We start from the raw sequence: 13,210 nt of genomic DNA, 5'->3' as shown, positions 1-13,210 counted from the left end.
TTCCATGTATTCCAGCAAACACAGAGCAGTGTGTGCCGTTCATGGTAAGTTTATGATAATGTCGTCTGTGCTTGCAGCCATGCTGAAGGTGGTCTCCTCCGTGCTTCAGTTTGGGAACATCGTCTTCAAGAAGGAGAGGAACTCTGACCAGGCCTCTATGCCTGAGAACACAGGTAGGTAGTTGGCAGTTGTCACATGTATTGATGTCAAGGAAGCTCCTCACATTCTCACGCTCAGACCTTATCGTCCTCTTCATCATCTTCCTCCCAGACCTGTGCTAACCAGGCTGGGTCATATGTCAGAGCTCTAACGATTTAACCTTCCCATCTCTCCCTGGCCCTGTCACACACCTTCAAGCAACATCGTTATTCAGATTTACTCCCCTACTTTACTTCGAACAAAGAACAAACAAAAAAGTTGCCTCTGCCGTGCGTGTTACTGCTGCATTCCTGGTATTTAAAGAGGAGAGGGTAGCAAGTGCGTGTCAATGCCGTGGCCCAGACAGTTATTACCAAATGTGGAAAACAGATCTAGGACAGAAGCAGATGTTTTTAGCAGGCTCTGCGCTGGCAACTCTACCCCTGGAAATGATGCAGATGGTATCGTTCTTACCTCTCCAGAAGCTCCCGCTGTGACAAATATTTAAAATTCAAACATCTCCCCCAGATCCAAAAGACAAATATCATTAAAGCCATTTTGACATGTCTTAAATCAAGTCTGTGTTGTTAACCCATGGGTGTTCTAAATAGCTGTGTATTTAACTACCCCCTACGCTGAGCTCTCGTCCAGACCTGGGTTCAAATACTATTCTAAGTTATTTCAAATACTTAAGCTGTGGTTGGTTGAGCTTGCATTTTGCAATGGAACCAATACAAAATTCCCAAAAGTGCAAACCCCATTCACCTGACACTCCAGACAAACTAGAGCCAATGCCCAAACTACTTGAAATATTTTAAATAGTATTTGGATCCAGGTCTGCTCCAGGCATACCTTAGAGTTACTGGACTGGCAGGGGGAGGCAGTCAGTTCTTGCTTATTATTCTTTACCATTAACGGTCAAATGTGAGCAACTTCTGGCAGAAGGGGGAGAATGTCATTCTTAGCTACCGACCATGTGGAGCTGTGGCCTGCTGCCAGTGGTATGTATGCCTTTTCTGGTGGTCTCAAGCGGTGGTGGAAAGTCCTATATGGTTTTTACTGTTTTCCAACTCACTGGCGTTTATGGGAATTGGAGGATTAATAGGGTTATGTGTCGGGTCTATATATAAAAAAAAAATATATATATATATATATATATATATATATAATTATATCCCAATAACATTTAACCTCAAATGTTGCTTCTTCTTTCCCTGCTACTGCTTTGAGTCTATGTAAGGGATATTTGAGTATTGTAAAGTTATTTGTGTTGCCTGTAATAACATCTTGAGAACGAACGTTTAATGTTACTACTGTTTTCCCTTTTTCACCCCTCCTCTATCTCCCTCCTCCTCCTCCTCCTCCTCCTCCTCCTCCTCTCCTCTACCAGCGGCCCAGAAGTTGTGCCACCTGTTGGGGCTGAACGTGATGGAGTTCACCCGGGCCATCCTGTCTCCAAGGATCAAGGTGGGACGAGACTACGTCCAGAAGGCCCAGACCAAAGAACAGGTAAGACACAAACACTACACCACAGAAGCTCTCCTTGCTTCACTCATCACCCCTCTATGGACTCACTGTACTACTGACTCTGGAACAGGATAAGGTTAGTACTGTGGGGTGTGTTTCCCGTCCACCTCTGTGTTAGATTTAGAACAACAGAGAGGTCTAGCCGTGCGACCCCAAGGCTGAGAATGGCAGACTCACTTGCCTAGTCATACCAGAGAAAGACAATCTAATAAGGAATGCATATTTCTCTCTCTCTTTCTCCCCCTCTCCCCCACCCCTCTGTCTCATTTTCTCTCTCTAGGCTGACTTTGCAGTGGAGGCTCTGGCCAAGGCCACATACGAGCGTCTGTTCCGCTGGCTGGTCCACCGCATCAACAAGGCCCTGGACCGTACCAAACGCCAGGGAGCCTCCTTCATCGGCATCCTGGACATCGCTGGCTTTGAGATCTTCCAGGTACTTAATTGCGTAGGCCTCTACAGGTACTTAAATACATGGCAAATAAGGCCTCCACAAGGTCCCTCCATCTCTTCCAGATACAGAGAAAACCGCTAGAGAAGAGAGAGGGGACTTGGTTTAGTTCATCCTGTCTATGGAACTGGTCATCTGAATGGTCTAAGGATGTTTTTTTTGTGGGAAAATTATCTGATTGACATTTTTGGGAAACAGCTGATCATTTATCCTGTGGACCAATTGCACTTTGAACCCATTCCCCCCTCAGGGTCAAATATGGGAATCTCAGCACTTCTAAAAATGCCTCTTGGGTGTCATCCTCATTTAGTTTTATATCATTCACACCAAGGTCATTAGTTGGTCTATGACTTGATAGACGATAGTTATCATGCGAGGCTGGTTCAACAAGAGGCGAGTTCAGACGGTTCAAACATTGTTGACATGAACCTTGTCGTCGATAGAACACTCAATTTCCCAAGATCACTACATCTTGTGCTGAAATTCCAACCTGTCTGTTTCCCTTCTGGTTTGTGGCAGCTGTTTATTCCCCCACTAAGAGCCTTGGCTGCAGCGTTGTAATGTTGGGCCAAAAGAACAGGAAAATAAATCACGATCCCTGGGATCAATTTAGTGAGAGCAAACAAAAATCAATCAGCTGCAGTTATTGTTTTGGCTTATTGGTTAAAAAGACAAAACCCTCATAGTTCAGAACGAAGACTGTAAAAAGCAGTAGGTTACCGGTGCCAGTTTGAGCTGAAGGAATCTCACCATCTTGGCTATGGAGAAGTGGTATTCATTGGTGTTTCATAAATTAAATAATGTAGTCTTGTTGATTTTACATGTCTGAAACTCCTTACGAATCAATTTCCCCCTAGGGATGAATTAAGAAATTATCCATCTTACTGCTTTCTTCACTTTTGAGACAAAGTTCCTTGAGTTCTGAAAAGATCAAATCAATGTTTATGCCTTTCTCCTGTAGCTGAACTCGTTTGAGCAGCTGTGCATCAACTACACCAACGAGAAGCTGCAGCAGCTGTTCAACCACACCATGTTCGTCCTGGAGCAGGAGGAGTACCAGAGGGAGGGCATCGAGTGGAGCTTCATCGACTTCGGCCTGGACCTGCAGCCCTGCATCGACCTCATCGAGAGGCCGGTCAGTATCCGTTTAGTGAGTGTGTGTGTGTGTCCTGTGTTTTTGTGCTGTTGTCGATACTTGGGTCATGTTCAATGAGCAGCTAACGTTTTGAAACAGAGGGAATCAAAGTTAACTAAAACCATTTGTTTTCTGTTTTTCCCCGGTGTCCTATTGAACACGGCCCTGTTGTGTGCTGTCATCCTGCAGGCGAACCCTCCTGGTGTGCTGGCTCTGTTGGATGAGGAGTGCTGGTTCCCCAAGGCCACAGACAAGACGTTCATCGACAAGCTGGTCCAGGAGCAGGGCACCCACTCCAAGTTCCAGAAGCCCAGACAGCTAAAGGACAAGGCTGACTTCTGCATCATCCACTACGCTGGCAAGGTACGGACCGGTGAGATTACATATAGGTGGTGGAGGATAGTTTAAGGGATAGTTTACATTTTCTTGTAACCCAAAGATTGGTGTAAAATTCCAGAAGACTATCGAGAGTCAAAGATTAAACATGTACAATACACTGGGATGGATTATAGACAGGTTATTTTCTTCTGAGGCAGTTTTTGGGGCTATTTTTATGTATCCACTTATAAATGACTTTGGATTACGTCATCTGCACTACTTGTAGACCCCAGAGCCTTTGGCTTGTAGTATTCTTGGAGGAACACCAGGTCCTTTCAAGCTGCAGAACTTACTTCTAGACCTTCCAGATCTTCTGATTTCTCTGAGGTTTTCCCCTGTAGTGGTCTTGGAGGCACACCAGGTCCTTTTGGAAAGCCACTGTTATAATGTGTCCTGAGGAATTGTCTGTTCCGTCACTAGCCCCTATCCTGTTCCCATCAACCTCTGGCTGCTGTATCGCTCTTGACGCACAACTTCTCCTCTGTGGTATTCAAATTCCGCAGGAGTATCATCCTGGTTTTATGTATCAGATATGTGGGAGAAGGTTTGGCTAGTAGCTCTAGCGTCCAGTCAGTGTTGCGCAATTAGAGACCCGGGCCCTTTCCAGTACAGGCAGTCCTGCGGTACACCGTAACCACATCTGTTCAAATTATGCAGACGTCGTCTTTGAACACACTTTCCTGGAATGATTTGGAGTCTTATGTCATCTCTAGTGAAATGAATTTGGAACCTCAACGGTCATTTTGTTGTATATCACCACTCTCCGACAGTTCAATTCAATAAACTTTATTCATCCCTGAAGGGCAATTATTGCTTATATCTCTCTAGGCCTGGATGGCTCTGACCTTCTCCCCCCTCCCCAGGTGGACTACAAGGCAGATGAGTGGCTGATGAAGAACATGGACCCCCTGAATGACAACGTGGCCACGCTGCTCAACCAGTCCACTGACAAGTTTGTGGCCGAGCTCTGGAGAGACGGTAAGTTACGTCCCCGGTCCCTGTCCTGTCCACATGGTTAACAGAGAAGGAATGTGTTAGCGCTGGCTTGATGATTAACAGTTATTATTACTTAGATTGGTTAATTCATCATAATTCAGGCCTATTTGTTTTAGGGATTTAGGGACTAATAGTAATCAGTCTGACTTCAGCCTTCTAACCTCTGTTTGTGTTTTCACCTTTTTCTGTTTTCATTTTCTCTTCTGTCAGGTGTTTTTATCCCCCTGTATCTCTGTATCGTAGAGATACAGAACAATGTCACTTGTCTTGATGAGCCTCCAGGTGAATGTTATGACTGTAGCTGTAGCAGGTTCCATGCTTAGCAGCGCAGCATGGTGTTGTCCATAGAGATGGATGACGTTTTATGTCATGACACGCTGATGTAGATACATGGCTTAGCAGAGCAGCATGGTGTTGTCCATAGAGATGGATGACGTTTTATGTTATGACACGCTGATGTAGATACATGGCTTAGCAGCGCAGCATGGTGTTGTCCATAGAGATGGATGACGTTTTATGTTATGACACGCTGATGTAGATACATGGCTTAGCAGCGCAGCATGGTGTTGTCCATAGAGATGGATGACGTTTTATGTTATGACACGCTGATGTAGATACATGGCTTAGCAGCGCAGCATGGTGTTGTCCATAGAGATGGATGACGCGTTTTATGTTTATGTTATGACACGCTGATGTACGCTGATAGACATGGCTTAGCAGCGCAGCATGGTGTTGTCCATAGAGATGGATGACGTTTTATGTTATGACACGCTGATGTAGATACATGGCTTAGCAGCGCAGCATGGTGTTGTCCATAGAGATGGATGACGTTTTATGTTATGACACGCTGATGTAGATACATGGCTTATGGCTTAGCAGCGCAGCATGGTGTTGTCCATAGAGATGGATGACGTTTTATGTTATGACACGCTGATGTAGATCCATGGCTTAGCAGCGCAGCATGGTGTTGTCCATAGAGATGGATGACGTTTTATGTTATGACACGCTGATGTAGATCCATGGCTTAGCAGCGCAGCATGGTGTTGTCCATAGAGATGGATGACGTTTTATGTTATGACACGCTGATGTAGATACATGGCTTAGCAGCGCAGCATGGTGTTGTCCATAGAGATGGATGACACGCTTTTATGTTATGAGCGCACGTTGTCCATAGAGATGGATGACGTTTTATGTTATGACACGCTGATGTAGATACATGGCTTAGCAGCGCAGCATGGTGTTGTCCCATGGCTTAGCAGCGCAGCATGGTGTTGTCCATAGAGATGGATGACGTTTTATGTTATGACACGCTGATGTAGCATGGCTTAGCAGCGCAGCATGGTGTTGTCCATAGAGATGGATGACGTTTTATGTTATGACACGCTGATGTAGATCCATGGCTTAGCAGCGCAGCATGGTGTTGTCCATAGAGATGGATGACGTTTTATGTTATGACACGCTGATGTAGATCCATGGCTTAGCAGCGCAGCATGGTGTTGTCCATAGAGATGGATGACGTTTTATGTTATGACACGCTGATGTAGATACATGGCTTAGCAGCGCAGCATGGTGTTGTCCATAGAGATGGATGACGTTTTATGTTATGACACGCTGATGTAGATCCATGGCTTAGCAGCGCAGCATGGTGTTGTCCATAGAGATGGATGACGTTTTATGTTATGACACGCTGATGTAGATCCATGGCTTAGCAGCGCAGCATGGTGTTGTCCATAGAGATGGATGACGTTTTATGTTATGACACGCTGATGTAGATACATGGCTTAGCAGCGCAGACATGGTGTTGTCCATAGAGATGGATGATGGATTTTATGTTATGACACGCTGATGTAGATCCATGGCTTAGCAGCGCAGCATGGTGTTGTCCATAGAGATGGATGACGTTTTATGTTATGACACGCTGATGTAGATCCATGGCTTAGCAGCGCAGCATGGTGTTGTCCATAGAGATGGATGACGTTTTATGTTATGACACGCTGATGTAGATCCATGGCTTAGCAGCGCAGCATGGTGTTGTCCATAGAGATGGATGACGTTTTATGTTATGACACGCTGATGTAGATACATGGCTTAGCAGCGCAGCATGGTGTTGTCCATAGAGATGGATGACGTTTTATGTTATGACACGCTGATGTAGATACATGGCTTAGCAGCGCAGCATGGTGTTGTCCATAGAGATGGATGACGTTTTATGTTATGACACGCTGATGTAGATCCATGGCTTAGCAGCGCAGCATGGTGTTGTCCATAGAGATGGATGACGTTTTATGTTATGACACGCTGATGTAGTTCCATGGCTTAGCAGCGCAGCATGGTGTTGTCCATAGAGATGGATGTTTTTATGTTATGACACGCTTTTATGTTATGACACGCTGATGTAGATACATGGCTGATTAGCAGCGCAGCATGGTGTTGTCCATAGAGATGGATGACGTTTTATGTTATGACACGCTGATGTAGATACATGGCTTAGCAGCGCAGCATGGTGTTGTCCATAGAGATGGATGACGTTTTATGTTATGACACGCTGATGTAGATCCATGGCTTAGCAGCGCAGCATGGTGTTGTCCATAGAGATGGATGACGTTTTATGTTTATGTTATGACACGCTGATGTAGATACATGTAGCTGGCTTAGCAGCGCAGCATGGTGTTGTCCATAGAGATGGATGACGTTTTATGTTATGACACGCTGATGTAGATACATGGCTTAGCAGCGCAGCATGGTGTTGTCCATAGAGATGGATGACGTTTTATGTTATGACACGCTGATGTAGATACATGGCTTAGCAGCGCAGCATGGTGTTGTCCATAGAGATGGATGACGTTTTATGTTATGACACGCTGATGTAGTTCCATGGCTTAGCAGCGCAGCATGGTGTTGTTCATAGAGATGGATGACGTTTTATGTTATGACACGCTGATGTAGTTCCATGGCTTAGCAGCGCAGCATGGTGTTGTCCATAGAGATGGATGACGTTTTATGTTATGACACGCTGATGTAGATACATGGCTTAGCAGCGCAGCATGGTGTTGTCCATAGAGATGGATGACGTTTTATGTTATGACACGCACGCTGATGTGTCCATAGAGATGGATACATGTTATGACACGCTGATGTAGTTCCATGGCTTAGCAGCGCAGCATGGTGTTGTCCATAGAGATGGATGACGTTTTTATGTTAGCAGCGCAGCATGGTGTTGTCCATAGAGATGGATGACGTTTTATGTTATGACACGCTGATGTAGATCCATGGCTTAGCAGCGCAGCATGGTGTTGTCCATAGAGATGGATGACGTTTTATGTTATGACACGCTGATGTAGATCCATGGCTTAGCAGCGCAGCATGGTGAAGCCTACCACCATACAGAGGCTCCCGTCGCTTCTAGGCTGCATGTCATTGTTGGTTGACGCCTATGTCTCGGTACTAGTATAGTAGTCATTAGGCTAATGGATGGCAATACCTTTCAGTAATGCTCTTCTCCTGCTCGCATAAGATACTGCCTACTTAGACTGAATTGGTCTGAAAAGCCTGTATTATTGTTTTGTTCAATTCAAATTATTTAATGATTACACCATGAAGAAAATACAACAAAACAATAATATGGGCTTTTCAGACAAATTTAGTCCACTTCCCGGAGAGTAGTTATGGTATAGGTACCTAATCATTTGGTCATGAGACCTATTTTGTATTAGAACCAATACTGAAGTGTCTGACAATTTACTACTTGAGAATACGGGAGACCTAATGTCTTATACAGACTGGTGTCACGCTTCATATATCCTTGTTGTTGACAACACACAACCGGAATTATTCACAGATGTCTTCCTATTTCCACACAATCTGTCACGGTTCCCTGCCCCAATAGGGCATAAACCAAACATTCTCCTTATTGCAACTACTCATACACACAAATATATATTTGAATATCTTTTTCCTTTTCTAACCGTGAATGAGGCTCTCCTCCAGAACTTATAGGCAACCTTCTATCTCCATCCACGTTTCTCCTTTGTCCTTCCCCATGGACTACTTCTCTACAACCTGCCATTCTAGTACTCAAGCATGACACTTTATCCATACACACACACACTCTACGGCTTCACGGCCATTGCGCCTGGGGCTTTCGTCCCACTTACGGATCTCGCAGGGGAACACCCCCACTAGAGACCTATCCTAAACAGAACTTACCTTACACTGTAGTGTCACCCACGGAACTTGCAGAGAACTAGCTCCACTCGGAACCTATTCTTAAGGAACCTACCCGTAACCCTATATTTCTATGGATCTTGCAGAGGAACACCCCCACTTGGGACCTATACATACGGAACCTACCCTCCCCCAATATTTTACGACTGGTCGTAACACGATGAGACTACTGGATAAACTTAGGCTTTCTAGGTCCGTGTCCTATAATTCGTTCAGCCTATGACTCTCATCTCCCCAAGATGTCAGAGTGAGTGGTAACAGGTGTAGGAACTGTGCCTACCTTGTTTTTGGTGCCGGCTCCTGTTTCACTGATTCGGACTCTTTAGTTTGACTGTAAATCGTGGTGAATCCTGCCGACAACGCCAACTGTTAGGTTCTGAACTAGCAGAGTAAAAACTCACGGACAACTAGAAAAAGCTCAAGCCAAGTTTATCCACCCACTGGGTCATACAGCTGCAAAGACAAAGACATGTTTACACAAACACATATATTTATACCCTCCTACTAGGAGGAGTCAACTCCTTGCACATCTAGACAGCCAATACACCTATGTTGCTAGTCAGTAACTTAATTGGTTCCTCTCACTGGTGTCGTCATGGCCTTGCCTGATGCTGGAACCTTCGTGGGCGTGGAAGTATGTGTGTGTGTGGGATTGGACTGTTCCTTCTCACTTCATCTGACCTGATCTCGGGCTTGAATTCCTTGCTCCTCCCTAACCCACGACTGACCTACCTTATCAGTGACTGAAACCAGACCGTAGCCCTTTGCCTCCCTCCTTAGGAGCCATGAGATTGAACAATAACATGTTTGACAGAATGTCAACTTTCTGCACTCCCTCAGTCAGTAACTTTCCATAAACTTAGTTCCTATCCACCCTCCATTGACCCCAACATATACATTCCTTGTACATGTACAGTAATCAAGAAGTTCTGGTAACATGAAGAAGTATATTTCAAGCTAGAATCCAACAATAGTGACAGAATCACACATTACTCCCCAGTTTGTTTTTGTCTCCTCGGCTATAGAAGGTTGTAGCATAGAGACAAACCAAAGATATCCCATATGCATCGGCGTCACATCTTTCCCCTGCATTTTACAACTTGTTTCTAGCACAAACATTGCGTTATTGAACAAGGGGCAGGCCTATGCCATTTTCTTTCACAAAATCCACACTACCCTTCTTGCATACCACCTCAATTCGCGCCCTGATTTTAAATTCACACACCAAGCCCTCCACTGACACTGAGATATTTAAGGAGTGTAATGGTGTCTGAAGGACTTAGCTGACAAAGTCTATGGAAGGTAGACTATAATTTAATCTGTCAAACAGGTAGGCCTACTTCTTATTTCTTGAATAGGAAGAAATCGTCTCCAACACAAAGCCCTCTTGTTGTTAATAGCCTGAAGTCAAATTAAAATGAAGATCGTTTAAATGAATTAGGACTTGATCTAGCCTTCCAGCAGCCATGCGCTGTCCATCTCCGCGGCTGCCACTTCATCGTAATGTAAGCTATGTAAATTACTTGAATATGGCTTATTGTGAGGTCAGTAACTCTGATAAATAGCTTCATTATGGGCAACAAAACATTGTTTTTTTATTCAAATCAATTATAGCAGTAGCAAGCTTACCTCCGGTCCTCCTTCTCGTCTTCACGCTCTTCCTCTCAAACTGAACAGGACATCAGTAGGGCTAGTCCGCGCACACAAACATAGCATTTTTGGGACTAAAATGGTTAGGCTGAACAAAAGATTTTAGGCCTACATCAACAGGAGCAGGGCAGGCCAGCCTGTCAATTGCAGTGTGTAATTACAACCCTCCCTCGCTCTCTCTCACTCTCTCTACCGCACCTACTGTCTCGACCTCTGAATTCTCGGCTATGAAAAGCCAACTGACATTTACACCTGAGGTGCTGACCTGTTGCACCTTCTGTAACCACTGTGATTATTATCTGACCCTGCTGGTCATCTATGAACATTTGAACATCTTGAAGAACAATCTGGCCTTAATGGCAATGTACTCTTATAATCTCCACCCGGCACAGCCAGAAGAGGACTGGCCTACTCCTCAGAGCCTTTCTAGGGGATTTTCCGAGCCACCGTGCTTCTACATCGGCATTGCTTGCTGTTTAGAGTTTTAGGCTTGGTTTCTGTATAGGCACTTTGTGACATCTGCTGATGTAAAAAGGGCTTTATAAATCAATTTGATTGATTGGTTGAGAGTGTAGCCTGGTTGTACACCATCCCAGCAGCGCAAAAACATGAGAAGGAAGTACATTTTATGAGAAATATAATGTTGCTCTGTGCTTTTCCAAGCATACTCTTCATATAGCCTAGGCTTATAGCATATAGTATAGTCTATGGATCATTTTATTGAGACCACAGTAGTGGCACCTGATATTGTGCACCAAGCAGAGAATCAGGGAGGCGGGGCAGCATCGGGCACACATCCAGATATAATAAGCAACTAATTCTCAAACACTGAACAATACACTTTTAGAAAAAAGGTTTCTCCGGCTGTCCCCGTAGAATAAACCTTTTTGGTTCCAGGTAGAACCCTTTTTGGTTCCAGGTAGAACTATTTTGGGTTCCTTGAAGAACCCTCTGTATAAAGGGTTCTACATTGAACTCAAAAGAGTTCTGCCTGGAACCAAAAAGGCTTCTTCAAAGGGTTCTCCCATGGGGACAGCCAAATACTTAGGTTCTAGATATGAACTTTTTTCTATGAGTGTATGACATTTAATCTATTCCGAATGACATGACCCTCCCCTGGACCAAATAAAAAACTACTGAACCCTCCTCCTGACTGAAATTGAAAAAGCATGACCCTCCCCCATTTTCCTCCGGGTAACAATAGTGTCAATTTCGACCGCTTCCTTACAGTATGGTGGAAAAGTTAAGAGCACTGGTTATTCAGTATTTCGAACCAAAGCCTATTCTCCTTTCTGGAATCTGTATTTTTATTAAGGGTTGTATTCCCTTTCCAAGGCATATATTTAAGCGTAAAGAGAATTAAAGAATTGAGGCTTGACTGACGAAAGATTAATTGCATTCATTTCCCCCTTTTATTTTTTCAAAGTAGCAGAGAATTGGAACCACATGTAGTATTTGGCATTTCTCTTGGCCCGATTCTACAGTACTACAGACGTTGATACACAGCAGGTGTGACAGTGGTACAATATCTACAGACTGAATCCAAAACGTCTGGAACTTTGTAGGACATTCCTGGAGTTTTGTTTGCCTGAAAACATAGGAGCCAAATAACACAGTTGGAGGTTTGATATTGATGAATTACCTGTATGGACTCCTGGATAAACAATGGTTAATTCATTAGCATGCCTCGTATCAAAACTGTTTTATGCAACGTGTTGTAAATATGACGCTTGTCAACACATCAGCCCAGCAATAATGACACACCAAAATAAAACAAGACGTGTTGTGAATCTGAAGTTACGGATATGATGTGGCCCTGTGTGACTTACTGTCAGATTATGCTAATATGATGCAAAAAGCCAACGTGTACGAAAGGTCCCAGGCTGTGAAATGTCAATGTCAATGCCTTTTGTTTCATACCAAAGAATAGGCCTTTCATTTGTGGTTATCCTAAAAGGGTGTCACTCTGAATGACTGCTGAAAGGAGTAGTGTGAGAACATAGTGCTCAAGAAGACTAGCAACCATCCCTCCCCTCATCAGCTGTACCGAGCCTGAAGAACGTTTATGAATACAGACCCTGGAACCAAGCATGTATACTGTATAGCAGTGGTTCCCATCTCCAGTCCTCCAGTACCCCCAACAGCACACGTCGTTGTCGTAGCCCCGGATAAAAATGCCTGATTCAACTCATCGAGGGCTTGATGATTACTTGACGTGTTGAATCAGTTGTGCTTGTCCGGGGCTACAGTTTTAGGTGATCCTCTAGCCCTGTCCTTGCCCCGTCCCCACCAGTCCACAGAGGCTGCCAGTCATACCTAGTGGTCCTAATCTATCCACACCCACAGCTGACACACATTGCTGCTGGCTGCTGCTACTCCCGGCATCCTGTGTCTGTCTGTCTGCCTGTCTGTCTGTCCGTCCGTCTGTCTGTGATTTAGCTTCCAACACCTCTCTCCAAGTCCCCCCCCCCCCATTCTAACCCTTTTCCTTCCCTCTCTCGCCAGTGGACCGCATCGTGGGCTTGGACCAGGTGGCGGGCATGGCGGAGACGACGTTCGGAGCCACCTACAAGACCAAGAAGGGCATGTTCCGCACGGTGGGCCAGCTCTACAAGGAGTCCCTCACCAAGCTCATGGCCACCTTGAGGAACACCAACCCCAACTTTGTCCGCTGTATTATCCCCAACCACGAGAAGAAAGTGAGTAGTATATCC

At 44.7% G+C, this 13,210-nt stretch overlaps 1 protein-coding gene across 10 annotated transcripts in view; it reads left to right on the top strand.

The window, feature by feature from the left end:
• Window positions 1-13,210, top strand: part of LOC118389408 (myosin-10-like) — a 97,557-nt gene that overhangs the window by 61,037 nt on the left and 23,310 nt on the right. For all 10 annotated transcript variants that reach the window (XM_052490311.1, XM_052490308.1, XM_052490306.1 and 7 more), the window contains 7 exons: window positions 78-173; window positions 1,529-1,647; window positions 1,946-2,098; window positions 3,075-3,248; window positions 3,438-3,611; window positions 4,490-4,604; window positions 13,002-13,195. In XM_052490311.1, coding sequence (XP_052346271.1) covers window positions 78-173; window positions 1,529-1,647; window positions 1,946-2,098; window positions 3,075-3,248; window positions 3,438-3,611; window positions 4,490-4,604; window positions 13,002-13,195 — 1,025 coding nt within the window. The remainder of the gene's footprint in view (window positions 1-77; window positions 174-1,528; window positions 1,648-1,945; window positions 2,099-3,074; window positions 3,249-3,437; window positions 3,612-4,489; window positions 4,605-13,001; window positions 13,196-13,210) is intronic.

This window comes from Oncorhynchus keta, chromosome 32 (genome assembly GCF_023373465.1).
Source record: "Oncorhynchus keta strain PuntledgeMale-10-30-2019 chromosome 32, Oket_V2, whole genome shotgun sequence".
In the NCBI taxonomy this organism is placed as follows: Eukaryota; Metazoa; Chordata; class Actinopteri; order Salmoniformes; family Salmonidae; genus Oncorhynchus; species Oncorhynchus keta.
This window is presented reverse-complemented; position numbering and strand designations above follow the sequence as displayed.